Source organism: Nesoenas mayeri (assembly GCF_963082525.1).
Source record: "Nesoenas mayeri genome assembly, chromosome: 14".
Taxonomy (NCBI): domain Eukaryota; kingdom Metazoa; phylum Chordata; class Aves; order Columbiformes; family Columbidae; genus Nesoenas; species Nesoenas mayeri.
Genome location: NC_137556.1, coordinates 7,074,149 through 7,088,522, shown reverse-complemented (window position 1 = coordinate 7,088,522; position 14,374 = coordinate 7,074,149). Strand labels below are relative to the sequence as shown.

The 14,374-nt window shown below is 57.0% G+C and overlaps 1 protein-coding gene across 1 annotated transcript; it reads left to right on the top strand.

Moving 5' to 3' along the window:
* Positions 1-786: 786 nt before the first annotated feature.
* Positions 787-10,184, top strand: NDST1 (N-deacetylase and N-sulfotransferase 1; the record flags this gene model as incomplete). The annotated part of the gene is made up of 14 exons (XM_080353477.1): positions 787-1,296; positions 1,922-2,404; positions 2,600-2,687; positions 2,915-3,069; positions 4,255-4,440; positions 4,821-4,949; positions 5,125-5,307; positions 5,643-5,739; positions 5,894-6,017; positions 6,540-6,714; positions 6,948-7,118; positions 8,013-8,122; positions 8,904-9,006; positions 9,124-10,184. 14 exons carry the CDS (start codon positions 787-789, stop codon positions 9,241-9,243), a joined length of 2,634 nt encoding a protein of 877 aa, XP_080209603.1. The 3' UTR covers positions 9,244-10,184.
* Positions 10,185-14,374: the final 4,190 nt, after the last annotated feature.

Below are 14,374 nucleotides of genomic sequence, written 5' to 3'. Positions count from 1 at the left end.
TGCCCACATCCCTCTGTGCCAGCCAGGCTGGATGATGAGGGGCTCGCACCCCACACACCCCAATTCTCCTTGCCACAGCCTGGCCCCAGCTGGGCAAACAAGAGGAGCAGGGCTGCTTCTCCAGCTGTTTGGTGCAACAGGGACTCACAGGAGGTGGGAACTCCCCTGCACAGCCCCCCAGCTGCACGGCAGCCGGGATCCTGGGAAACGCCTGTGCGCTGCGCTCCCGCCCCATCGCCAGCACGTCGGGAGCTCGCGGTGCTCTCCCGGCAAGCCCTGGCACGCCAGCCAGCTCGCCGAGGGATCTGCCAGGGCCGCTGTGCTGGCGTCAAGAGGCAGCGTTGGTACGGACACCGACCCTGCCCTCTCACCCTGTCTCTCTCTCTCGCAGGGCACTGTGTGGAGCCAGGGGACAGGGGTGCCCCGGGGAGCCGCCATGGCCGTGTGCCCGCCGCGAGCCGCCCCGAGGCCGCCCGCCGCCCCCTCGCCCCGCTGAGGCCATGAGGCCGCTGCCGCCGCTGCCACCACTGCGGGGATTTCGGCTCAGCAAGAGGACTCTCGGTGCGTCTGCCATGGTGACATGAAGCAGACAGCAAGGGACACCGGACTGCTGGAGGGGAGAGAGTCTGCACAGGCGGCCTGCTAGTGTTTTAATTTATTAGTAGCATTCAGTTTTATTTTCACCTATTTTTGTCGGTTGGTTTGTTGCTTCTTCCCCTCCCCGGGGCTCGCGAGGGGAGGGGGTGGGCAGGGGGAGGTACCCCACCTCACCTCGCGGATGCAAGGATGACTGTGCTGGCCAGGGCCCGGCGGGGTATCCGGCAGCTCTCTCCGCAGGTGGTGTTGCTTCTGCTCTTCGCCTTCTGCCTGCTCAGTGTTTTCGTCTCTGCATATTATTTATATGGGTGGAAAAGGGGCTTGGAGCCCTCAGGGGACGTGGCAGGGCCGGACTGTGATGAGCCCAAGGTCGCCCCTTCCCGCTTGTTGCCGCTAAAGACCCTTAAGGTGGTCGACTCCTCCCGCACGGACCCCTTGGTGCTAGTCTTTGTGGAGAGCCTCTACTCCCAGCTGGGCCAGGAGATCGTGGCCATTTTGGAGTCAAGTCGCTTCAAATACAGGACGGAGATCGCCCCGGGGAAGGGGGACATGCCCACACTGACTGACAAGGACCGGGGACGCTTTGCGCTCATCATCTATGAGAACATCCTCAAGTATGTCAACCTGGATGCCTGGAACCGGGAGCTGCTGGACAAGTACTGTGTGGAGTACGGCGTGGGCATCATCGGCTTCTTCAAGGTAAGGGGGTGCACAGGTTGAACTGAGACCCTATAGCCAGGCTGGGTGTGAGCAGGGGACTCTGGGGTCCCACTGCCCTGCAGGGACCCTGCCCTGCTCCTGCTTTCTGCCAGCGGCCCTGGTTTGTGTGGAGCCAGCCCACAGCCTGGCGTGAGGCACAGACTTCTAGCAGTGGGCATCAACTTAGCCCTCTCATGGAAGGGCTGTGCAGGCCCTGGGTGATTGGGGGTAAAAACATAATTCTGGGATCAGTCTGGTTGCTTTTAACATCCCATTTCACAGCTGTGACCCTTGTTGGGCTTCGCCAAAAGCACAAGTGGGTATTTTGCTCGGCAGCCTGCTGCCCTTCTCCTGCCCAGGGCTCGCAGCCCTGGGGTACTTTGCATGTTGGATGTGAGCAGGATTGAGCGAGTGAGGGGAATGAGGGTGTCCCATGCTTGGGAGGGGAACAGGGGACCTGGCACCTGGATTTCTGTGGGTGCTGAGCTACCTACCCCCCTTGCCACAGCAGTTCGTGGCCCTGGAATGCTCCTGGCTGCAGAGCCAGGCTGGGCACTTGCTGTGTGTTTCGACACCTCCGTCCCCTGTGTCCTGTCTTCTCCAGCTCCTGTCTCTCCCCACGCAGGCCAACGAGAACAGCCTGCTGAGCGCCCAGCTGAAGGGCTTCCCCCTCTTCCTCCACTCCAACCTGGCGCTGAAGGACTGCAGCATCAACCCCAAGTCTCCTCTGCTGTACATCACGCGCCCCAGCGAGGTGGAGAAGGGTGTGCTGCCCGGCGAGGACTGGACCGTCTTCCAGTCCAACCACTCCACCTATGAGCCCGTCCTCTTGGCCAAGACCAAGTCAGCTGAGTCCATCCCGCACATGAGCGTGGACGCGGCGCTGCACACCACCGTGATGCAGGACCTGGGCCTCCATGATGGCATCCAGAGGGTACTTTTTGGCAACAACCTCAACTTCTGGCTGCACAAGCTGGTCTTTGTAGATTCCGTCTCTTTCCTGACGGGCAAGAGGCTGTCCCTGCCCCTCGACCGCTACATCCTGGTGGACATCGATGACATCTTTGTGGGCAAGGAGGGCACGCGCATGAAGGTGGAAGATGTCAAGGTGCGGCTGTGATGTCCTGGGTGGGCAGGGTGCTCATGCTGCTCTGGGGTGCTCCAGGGATGAGCTTTTCTGCCCTCCGAGTATCCCCTGGGCCCCTGGGAGCCCCTTTTGAGGACACTGATCCTCAGCCTGGTGTGACAGCTGTCCCCAAGACCACGTGCTGAGGACATCTTGCTTTCTCTCTCCCTTTCCCAGGCACTGTTTGACACACAAAATGAGCTGCGCACTCACATCCCGAACTTCACCTTCAACCTGGGATACTCAGGGAAATTCTTCCACACGGGTGAGGAAGGCGAGGGCATCGCTTTGCGTGTTGGTGCCATACAGCTGATGTTGGGGCACAAACCCGTGCTCAAAGAGGCTGATGTTGGGGCTGCAGGAGGGTCCTCAGACGTCCCACCCCTCTGCCCCTGTCACTTGGTCACCGAGAGGGGCTCCCCCTCCCTTGGCCCCAGCTGCTCACACATGGCTCTGCATGCCTGGCAGTGACACCAACCACTGTGCCCGCAGGTACCGATGCTGAGGATGAAGGTGACGATCTGCTGCTCTCCTACGTGAAGGAGTTCTGGTGGTTCCCTCACATGTGGAGCCACATGCAGCCTCACCTCTTCCACAACCAGTCGGTTCTCGCTGAGCAGATGACCTTAAACAAGAAATTCGCTGTCGTGAGTAAGATGCCGCCAGTGGGCGTGCTTGTGGTGGGGGAGGATGGGAGAAGAGGGGTGAAGAGGCTTCCTGGGGGAGCCAGGTGATGGTCTCTGCTTCCCAGAGGAATGGGACCTGGTGATGTTAAGTCCTGTCTCATACATCGCAACTGAGCGGTTAAATCCATTTATACTCTAGTATCTGGAGAAAAAAACAAAGTATTTATGTGCACCAGCCAATGCACTGCTGCAGCAGCAAGCTGCTCTGGTGCCTGCCCGACGGGAGACATTGTCTGTGCATTGCCTGGCCATGGGTCATGTAGAGATCCAGCCTGAGGGATGTGGGGGTCTGATCCCGGGAGATGTGGAGATCCAGCCCGAGGGATGTGGGCTTCCGATCCAAGGAGGAATGGGCCGCCTGGGTTGGTGTGTGCTGGGTTTTACCTGAGCCTGGGGTTTGGTGCTCAGCCGGGCACCGTTTGATGCTGCGCTGGACAGCGATGCAGGATCTCGGAGCAGTTGCTGTGTGCTGGCAGACTCAGGCTGATGGAAACTCCCTCTGCAGGCGGAGCTGTCAGGGACATGTTCAGTTTATAAAGGCGGGCTCTGACCTTCAGCTGGGCACCGGGTTGTCCATCCTCTTGGACTGTCCTTTATCTGCGCTGGATAAAGCCAGATCATCCTGTGATTGACTGGTTTGAATCCAAATGAGTGAAGCCAGACCCAGTAATAATAATTGGGTTCTATGGCCTAAAAGAGGGATCTTTAGGCTGATTTCATTAGAGATGCTTAATTAGAGAGAGCCCCCACCATCCCTACTTGAGATAGGCGGTTGTCCAGCTCAGAATTTCCAAGATGTTTTATATCTACTGACATAAACCAATTTACAGTCCCATATAAATGTGTCTCCTCATTCTCCACAGAAAAGCTTTGCTGCTGTTATTTTGTTGTTGACAGCAGAAATGGCAGCGATGAGGATGGTCCACGTGAAGCAGAGGAGCAAGTGTCCACCCAACATGTCTGCTCCTGGGCTCCCTTTCAAGGAGACAGCCCTGGTTAGGAGAGGATGCATGGGCACAGCCCTGCTCTGGTTGCTCTCCAGGAGCACAAATAGAGGAATGGACAGTCTTTTGGGGAGAGATTGGGTTGGGACCTTGTGGTTTTGGGGTTTGCAGGGTCACCCACTCCCTGCTCTCTTCTCTGCAGGAGCACGGCATCCCTACTGACATGGGGTACGCTGTGGCCCCCCACCACTCGGGTGTGTACCCCGTCCATGTGCAGTTGTACGAAGCTTGGAAGCAGGTTTGGTCAATCAAAGTGACAAGCACGGAGGAGTACCCTCACCTGAAACCCGCTCGCTATCGCCGTGGCTTCATCCACAATGGCATCATGGTAGGTGGCCAGGCTTTATCTCTGGTGCTTCTCTCCTCCTGCCTCCCCACAACACCCAGAGCCTCAGCAGGTGGTTTCTGGACAACTCAGATGCTTTGATTTGAGGAGGCTGTGCCCTCTGCTTATCCTGCATGGGAGAACCTCATATGAGGACAATTCTTGGCTTCTCCATCTGTCCACCTCCATCCCTTGTGGGCAGCAGGATTTACATTGAGGATGGTGAGGGGCAGTGGAGCTGGTCCTGACCTCTGAGGGTTGAGAACCCCCTTTTTGTTTGGGAGGAGAAGGGGACACAGCCGTGGATGCCTGGAGGAGCCCGTGTAGCTGTTTCCTTGCCTGGCTCCTCTGCCTGCTCCATCCGTGTTTTTCTCCTGCCCCAGGTACTCCCCCGGCAAACCTGTGGCCTCTTCACCCACACCATCTTCTACAATGAATACCCTGGTGGCTCCAGCGAACTGGACAAAATCATCAACGGGGGTGAACTGTTCCTGACTGTGCTCCTCAACCCCGTGAGTACAACCACCCGGCTGTCTGGGGACAAACGGGCAGATGTCTCTTGCAGAGCTGTCCCCAGTGCTGCTGTAGAAGATGTCCTCGATGTCCTCAGCCGGGGTGGGAGCCATTTGCACAGGACAGCTGCTGTATGAGGCTCTACTAACCCCTGCTCTGTCCTCTCTGCTTCAGATCAGCATCTTCATGACCCATCTGTCTAATTATGGCAATGACCGCCTGGGCTTGTACACCTTCAAACACCTGGTCCGCTTCCTCAACTCCTGGACTAACTTGAAGCTGCAGACGTTGCCACCTGTGCAGCTGGCACAGAAATACTTCCAGATTTTCTCTGAGGAGAAGGACCCGCTGTGGCAGGTACCCCCCGTGCTTGGGATGAGGGGAGCAGCCCCATTTCTTGTGCTGGGAGAGCGAAGTGGGGTGTAGCTGGCCCTGCTCTGAGCAGAGGGTTGGATAAAGTGACCTTCTCAGGTCCCTTCCAACCCAGATTTCGCTCTGATCCCCTGAGTAAGCAGCGTTTTTTCATGTCTCTGTAGTTCTGTGGGCAGTGCTAGGAAGGGGTTTGCCCCTTAGACCTGGAGATAAGCTCTATCTTGGCCTCACATGTGTCTGCTCGGGCTAGCGGGGGCTGAGCAGCGGTGAGCGGTCCCGTCCAGGCTACCTGGTCTCTAATCCTCCGCCCTGCGTTTCAGGATCCCTGTGAAGACAAACGGCACAAAGACATTTGGTCCAAAGAAAAGACCTGTGACCGATTCCCGAAGCTTCTAATCATTGGGCCTCAAAAAACAGGTACTTCCCTTTACCCTTGGTGCCCTCAGCATGCTGGTAGGCTTGCCAGGTCCCCCCCACATACCCAAAGAGCCTCTCTCAGCCCTCCTGCCCTGAAGCAGAGCTTGGAGGGAGGTTTGGCCCAAGTCAGCTCTCACTTTCTGTCTGTCTGAAGGAACAACTGCCCTTTATCTCTTCTTGGGGATGCACCCAGACCTGAGCAGCAACTACCCCAGCTCAGAGACCTTTGAGGAGATACAGTTCTTCAATGGACACAACTATCACAAGGGCATCGACTGGTAGGTCTCCCCGCTGTGGGGGCTGAGCTGGGAGCACCAGTTCCTTTGGGAACAGAAGCAGTGATGCCGTGGGTTTTCCCATCGACCTCGCAGCCACTGGGCTCTTGGCAGAGGGTACCTGGGTACTGCAAAGTGGGATGAATCCTGTGCAGGCTCTGCCTTTTGCAAGGGCGTGCTCATGCTCTGCCTTCAGGCCATCACACCACCACAGTTTATCCCCGAGATGTCGTTTTGAAGGCAAAGGCCACTTGCCAGGACTCAAAAGTGCCCCCAGCAGAAGCTGGGTGCTTGTGAGTGCATCTGCTACCCCGTGGTTTTGGGGTCTGCCTGGGGTATCTAGTGAGGCCTGGCTCTCCCAAATGGCTGGAAGGGATTGTGGAGCCACAGGCTGTGTGTCAGACCTGGAGGCACCCTGCAGAATTAGTGTGTGATACAGGGCGTCTGAGATGTCACCTGCAAGGGGGGGATGCTGGGGACATCCCATGGTGCCAATCCACCTGCCTCATGCTGTGGCTCCCCCAGGTACATGGAGTTCTTCCCCATCCCCTCCAACACCACCTCAGACTTCTACTTTGAGAAAAGTGCCAACTACTTTGACTCAGAAGTGGCTCCCCGGCGAGCCGCGGCCCTGCTCTCCAAGGCCAAAGTCATCACCATCCTCATCAACCCTGCAGATCGAGCCTACTCCTGGTATCAGGTGAGATGCCCCCCCCGCCTCTCCTCCAGGTTGGGCAGCCCCATGAGGTGCTGGGCAAGGGGCTTGCCTCCATCACCTTGGTTTGGGAGGTGGGGTGACTGTGGATGCCATGCTTTTTGGCTGAACAAGACACACAAGGACACAGCGTGGTGGCCTGGAAGTGGCAGCGCCTCATGGGCAGCCTAGGATTTGGGTTGCCCCAGGAACAAACCTGCCTTGCTCATGCCTGACAGCACCAGCGAGCTCATGATGACCCGGTCGCCCTGAAATACACCTTCCATGAGGTGATCACAGCGGGACCTGAGGCTGCTCCGAAGCTCCGGACCCTGCAGAACCGCTGCTTGGTGCCGGGCTGGTACGCCACCCACATCGAGCGCTGGCTGAACAGCTACCACGCCAACCAGGTAGGGATGACAGCACCACGTTCCTACAGTGGCAGCACCACGAGGAGCCCCCCTCACCCAAGGAAGGCTGCTCAGGGAAGAGAGCTTGGCTCCCAAGTCAGATGCCAGAGCGCTCTTGTGGGAGATGCTTTTCTTATACTCTAAAAAACATGGGAAGAAGAGTAAAAGTACTTGGGAAAGGGGCAGAGGGGAGATACTAAGCAAGAGGGAAACCCTTGTAGTGTGAAGCTGGTGATGGATGATGCACAGAGATGTTGTGTCAGTCCTGGGCAGGGGGGTCCTGCTGGTCCTCTGGCAAAGCAAGGTTGAAGGGGGCTGTGGGGCAGAGGGCTGTGGGTGGCTCTGCAGGGACACCCACCACTCATCTGCCACTCTCGGCCACAGACCCTTGTGGGGCAGCCCTGTCCGGTGTCACCGCGTCATCGAAACAGGACAAAAATAGCAGGCAGGGCTGCCTGCAGTTCGAGCTGCCTGCAGGGGAGATGGGGCTGGACGCCGGCCCCGCTGTGACCCACGCAGTGCAGTGCTGCTGGCTGTGCACGGGCTCAGTCCTGGAATGATTTTTCCACTGTCATTTAGCCTTATAAAGTCTATTAGTTATCTGGTTCTGTGTAATTGCTGTAATGCAATCCTGGCTGGCGGTGGCTTGGGTGGCCCTGAGCTCTGATGGTGTCCTGGACAGCTCGTGGCCCTGGCTTTTTTTTTGCATTTAGCATTCTGACACTCAGTGTGAGTGAACACCAGGGCACGTTACCATTCAAAAGGGGACCCTGAATGGGTTGATGGCAGGTTTGACTCTGAAATGGCAAAAGGTGCAGCGAAGGTGTTGTCATGCCCCAGGAGAGCAGGGCTGGCAGCCAGTGGCACCTCACCACCCTGCCTTGCTCCTCACAGATCCTGGTCCTGGATGGCAAGCTGCTCCGAACAGAACCCGCCAAAGTGATGGAGACGGTCCAGAAATTCCTTGGGGTGACCAACTTCATCGATTATCACAAGACCTTGGCGTGAGTCCTTCCTCGAGCTTCTTCTTCCAAGCTGCCACTGGTCCCAGTGCAGTGGTTTGTCCCTGGAGCTCACCACGGAGCTGCCGCTGGTTTTGATGACACCACGGTTTCACCTGAGACTGGAACAGCAGCTCCTCCTTGCTGCGACCTGCACCAGGGCAGCTGCAATCAGAAATAATGTTCAATGAGCACCCTGCTTTGCTGTGCTTATCCAGGCGCTGCAGTGGGGACAGTGGTGTCACTTGGGGCAGCTCAGGAGCAGCTCTAGGTTCCCAGAATGGGGTTCAGGGCTGTGTTTGTGCTGCTTGTTGAGCTCTGGCACCCTGGCTCTTTATGCGCTCTTGCCGCTTGTGATCTGTCACCTTGCCCTGAGCCTTCCAGACATTAAAACCTACCATAGGAAGCAGGAAACTCCAGAGCTGCTAGAAAAATTATAATTTACCTCTATGCTGCTCTTACCTCTATACATGGCTGCTCTGAGTCTGCACCCAGGTGTTGTGGGGTTCTTGAGGGCATCCAGGGCTGAAGATGCTGCAGAAAATAGTAATTAAACCCATGTAGACTCCTGTGCTCCCTCAGCAGGGCGATGCTGTGATGAATGAACCTTGCTGGGCTGCTTATTGTGCTGCTCTACAGGGAACCTGTTGTACCAGGGTGGTGGTAATGAGCTGTTCGCTGGGCCGTGAATTAAAAAGGTGGAGAAGTGACCCCATGCAGGGCTGGGCAGCAGCAGGGCTCATCATGGGGGCAAGAGGGGTGAGGCAGAGCTCTTGCTTTGCAGGTTTGATCCGAAGAAAGGGTTCTGGTGTCAGCTGCTGGATGGAGGAAAAACAAAATGCTTGGGAAAGAGCAAAGGGAGGAAATACCCCGAGATGGATTCAGATGTGAGTACACAGAAAGCCTACCGGGATGGTCCCGGGCAGGGCTGGGGGGGCCGTGCTGGGATGCTGGGCTTGGGCCTGATGCCCCTGACGTTCCTCTCCGCTCTCCTCCCGTTGCAGTCGCGCACCTTCCTGCGGGACTATTACAGGGACCATAACATCGAGCTCTCGAAGCTGCTGTACAAGATGGGGCAGACGCTGCCCACCTGGCTGCGGGAGGAGCTGCAGAGCACCAGGTAGCTGCCGCCTGCCGCCCCCAGCAATACCCCAGCGGGGCCGACCCTGCACCCGGCAGGACCTTCCTCAGCAATACTTGGCTGTGGCCTTGGAGGGGACCCCAGGAGCAGACGTGGCCTTGGAGGGGACCCCAGGAGCAAACAGCTGCGCCGGGGATGCCCCAGCGGTGGCATGACTCTGTGGTCCCTGCACTGCCACCTCTCCACCTCCCTCACACCTGTTTCTCTTTTATTTTTCCATTTTAATTCCTGGGCCCGTCAGTGGGGTCCCTTCCTGCCCCGACACAGGGAAGTGGTACAAATTCCCCCTTTCTCTGCCCAAAATGGGTTCCGACTCCCCTGGGCCTGAGGGCAGCAGCAGAGCTGTCCATCACGTCCTGGTCCGAGGGTGGAGGAGCCGCTCTGGGCACACTGGAGGTGGTGTTGCTGAGCTGAAGCAAAGGATCGGAGCTGGTGGAGACCCAAAGCACAGAGGGACCCAGACCCACTCCTGCCATCGGCCCCGCGGCGGGAAGCAGGAAAGTTTGCCAGATTCTGTGACATCTACTTGGAAAAGCTGCGAACAAGGCAGATTTTTCTTTCAAAGACTCAGACATGATTTATTTTGTCAACTGTTCGTTTTCAAGCTCCTCAATTTCATGCTCCCCTTCTGTGGGCAGTGCAGTAGGACAGCGGCTGAGCAGGAGAAGGGGCTGGTGTGCTGGCCCTGGTGTGCTGGTGTGTGACGCTCCTGTGCCCCCCAAGCTCCCCTGCGATCTTGTACACACGTGGTGTTTCCTGTGGTAAAGCTGAGTGGTGCCCAGCATCCCCGGGCATGGAGGAGATCCAGCCCTTGGGGACAGGGCAGACCTTGGGATAATGGCAATCGGAAGGATGCTGAGAACTTCAAACCTCTTGAACATTAAAAGCTAAAGTATTTTAATAATGGTGGGGTGTGGGGTGGGGGGAGGGTTTGTTTGGTTCCCATTTTGCAGTTTTTCTTTGGTGCCAGAATTTGTACCTAAACCCCGAGGGTTTTACGTGGTCTCTTTGGTTGTTACACGTGATGTGGATGAAGGTCAGTGGGGAAACGGGGACAGTTTCCCAGTTGGAGACGCATCTTTATACCGGTGGTGCCATACAGAGCTGCCACCCCGGCCCTGCCCCCCCCGCCCCACTGTGTCCCCTGGGTTTTGCTGCCAGGGCTGGCAAGTGACACTCAGCCATCATGGGATAAGGTCCCAGATTTCCCCTGGGATGGAGCTGCTCCTCGGGATGCAGGATGGAGGTGGTACCCGGGATGCTGCCCTGCCCTCCAGAGCGGGGCCAGGGCAGCAGGGGGGGACACACTCAGTGTTTCACCCTGGTGGGTGGCAGCAGGGGTTCCTACATGGTTATTGTAGCAGGAGCCCCCGTAGCTGTGCGTGGGGCTGGGGGGACCGCACACCCCGCTGCCCCTGGTGGGGTTGTGCTGGTAGAGGCTCCCGGGCGCTGCTGTAAGGTCCTGCCAAACGAATGGCTAATAAATGTTGGGGCTCTGGTTTTACTTGCTCGTTGTTGCCTGTTTCTCTCCTTACTCCCCAAGTGGGGCTTCCATCTGCCTCTGGAGGCCTTCAGGCCCATCTTTTGGGGGGATTTGGGGAGGAGGGAGGTGTGTGAGAGCAGCTCTGCGTGCACGAGGTGGCAGCAGCCGTCCAGTCCCAGATCCGACTGCGCTGCGCAGCCGCCATGGCCTCCTGCTCCCGGGACGGCCTCCAGCACCGCCTGTGTTACATTTTGAGGGGCCAAGGGGTCCCCACTTGCCTTCTTCCCCCTGCCCAAGGGTAGATAGCCCCTGCCCGCCGTCTGCTGCCTCCCCACCGCCTTCTGCAGCCTGGCCCCTGCAGAGCGCTGGAGGAAATGAAGATGGAGCCTAATTAATCCCAGCTGGGTTTGTTTGAACCTGTCGGAGTGACAAACGATGTGCGGTGCCGCAGGAGCTGCCGGACGGAGGGGAGGGGGTGGGGAGGGGGCTCCTGCCTGCCTGCACCCCTGGGGCTGCCTGCCTGGACAAGGAGGCTTTTAATCTTTGGTAATTCTGGAGCAAAGCCAGGCCATGTACCCTATGCCATTACCCCAAGGTTGGGTTCCCGGTGTCCCCAGCCCCAGTCGTCCCCATCCAGCCCCAGAGTGATGTGCAAACCCCTGGCTCAGCCAGGTGGCACCAGCTGCTGCCCAGCTGAGCCCTGAGCTATTTGCTTGTTAATTAACAGGGCTAGCAGCACAACTCAGCCCTATGCAGTGTGGAATTATTTAAAGCTAAAAGTGTCTTTACCATATTTTCCTATCAGAAATCTTGCTGTGACCCTCTCCACTCAGTATCAACCTCCTACTTCAGCTCGTCCAGAGAGACACATGAAAGGGGCTGAGGTTGGCAAGCACGAACCTGTCCAGGACCTCGGCTTTGAAAACCCAGCATGGGGGACGGGAAGGGCCACGGGAGCTGCTCCCTCGCAGGGAGAAGGTGGCAGAGTTTGCACCCTGTAAATAACAGAGATAATTGACCGCGGACAAGCCCCTCACACCCCCGAGAAAGGCATCCCCGGGGCAGGTGGCTGGAGGTTAAATGGTGCAAATATTTCACGCCACGGCAGGATTGCAAAAGCAGCAATAGCTTCACCATGTCCACAGCCCTTTCCTCCCACTGGGGACCTCCTCCCGGGGGACAATGTCCTGGAGGTGGGGGTGGATGTGACGCAAGAGACCCGCAAGGACAGGGAGGTGGCAGAGGTGCTGCTGGTGGGGTTCTGGCTGCAAAGAGCCACACACAATATTTATTCGAATGCCTCATTATTTTGAAGTGGCGTGTTTACATTTTGTGATAAAATCATGCTAAACTCTGGTATCTGAAAAATGTCAATGTATTTTTATTATATGTTCATCCACCCCTGCTTTACAAAGCCAGGAGAAATCTTTTTGTAAAAATTGTACGTTTTCCTGTAAAGATTTGTAGGTTTTGTTTTTTGGATCCAAATGTATAGAATGTCTTCTATACATTTGAAGATATTTATATATAAGATGCTTACAATGCCTAAGACTGTAAATACAGATCGCCCATTTAAATGTCACAGCCTAAATCATAAAATGCTGGAGATGTAAAATAGACTTAAAATGTCAAAGGACAGACGACAAAAAGATGTTTCTTCCATCCGGGAAAATTGTCTTATAACTAAATTCCATTAATCCCGGCTTTCCGGTGGCTGCAGTTAACCCAGTTCTATGGGTGGTATTTGTTTTAAAGCAGAGACATGGTGATGGGCAGCTCAGGGCTGGGACCCCACAAAGCTCCTGGCCTGGTGTCCCCCTCAGCACCCCCTCACCTCAGCCCCAAATCCCCTCTCCCTCCCCATCTGCCAACCCCCCCACCGCTGCCCTGCATCCCACCGCCCTCCCGCAAGGCACCTTTGTCCCTTTCTGTGCCATTTATTATTAAAACCAGGTGCCAGAGTGGCTCTGAGCCTGGGGGAGCCAGAGCCGCCTCCTGGGGGTCTGGGGGCAGGTCATCAGTGGGTCATTCCCCTAAAGAGGGACCGTGGGGTGCGGGGGGTTGAACTGGGGGGGCAGTTCCATCTCCCTGAGGAACTGGACTCCCTGGGGAGCCGGTGGCTTTCTGCCAGCCAGAGCCAGCGAAGTCAGCGCTGAAGGGGTGTCCCGATGTCATCTGGCTTCTAACGCAGGTCCTGCTGGCTGGCAAAGCTAAAAGCAAGTGGAGAAAGATAAGGGGCTGATAAGGTGTTTCTGGTTGAATAATGCAGGGACAGCTGGGAGGCAGAGCAGCCAGGCTGGGACAGGAGGCTCAGGGCAGCCTCAGGGTGAGGAAGGGCTGCGAGGTGATGCTGAGTCCTGGAAAAAAAGCAAAAGCAGGTATTAAACCAGGCTTCAGGTGCTGAGGGTGTGCAAAGGGCAACAAGGTGCAGATGGCTCTGGCTGTCCTGGCAGCTTTTCCTTCAGCAAATCCAGCTTCTAGCCACATAAATTCAGATAGAAGTTCTCCGGGCTCAGGGAGCAACAAAAATTGTGCCAGAACATTCCCACTGCTGAGTGGCTGGCACTGCTGTGGAGGTACAGCTCAACTCACATAATATATAGATTTCAACCATGTTGATAGTTTTCCTTCTCTTTTTAAGACCTGCAGGGATTCGGTGCTGTTTGTTTGCTGGTGCAGAGCTTGCTTTCAGGATGCTCCTTGCTGTGGGCTCCTGCTGTGGGCTGCTGCCTTCCCCAAAGACACTGGGGATGCCCAGAGCATCCTCAACGAGTCCCTCTCCTTGTCCCTCCCCAGGAAAATGTCTGTGGCCCCTTTGCAGGGCAGCTGAGGAGTGAGAGAGGATAAACTCAGCAGCCAGGGCTGCTGGAGGAAAATGCTGAAGGGTTTCCTGCTGTTGCACATCTGGGTTGAGTTTCACTGTTGATCCCTCCCCAAGCACCACAGGGCTGGAGCTGCTGGGAACTGAGAGCTGTGATGGGGGTCCCAGCACTGGGGCAGGCGGGGAGGGGTGCTCGGAGACATCTTTCCCACTGTCACGGGGGGCTCAGCATGGCAGATAGCCCATCTCAGCCCCCATCTTCCCAGCCTTTCCTCTGCAGCCAGGCTTGAGCAGCCCAGCCCTGTGATCACCTGGGTGTACTGGGATCCCCACAGCCACCCCTGGGACACTCCTGGCTCCTTGTCCTTCCCTGTCACCTCTATCCACTCATCCTCACTCAGGGTTGCTGGGATACTTTCTCCCAACCATCCTGTCCATGGGGGGCATCACCTCCGTCAGCTCCATCCTCCCATGTTCTACAAGGCTGGTGGCTACTTGGGTGCTGTTCCACAGCCAGACTCCGTGGCAGAGAGGGGACAGGCTGGTCCTGTCCCTGTGCAGTGCCACTGTCACACACACAGACCATCCCCAGGGCCACTGGGAAGATGCTCTGACTGCCCATCCTGCCTGTGGGGGCTCACGGTGGGACCAGCAAGCTGAGCAGGGGGATGATGCTGCTGGCAGCCGCGAGAGCCGGGCTGGCTCCCTGCCTCCCTCCAGATGTTGTGCTGGGGGGAGGTCCTGGGTATCCTGCTCGCAGCTGTTTGCAGCTCCCCAAAAACCTCCAGCTCCCCTTCAGCCTCTGCAAGA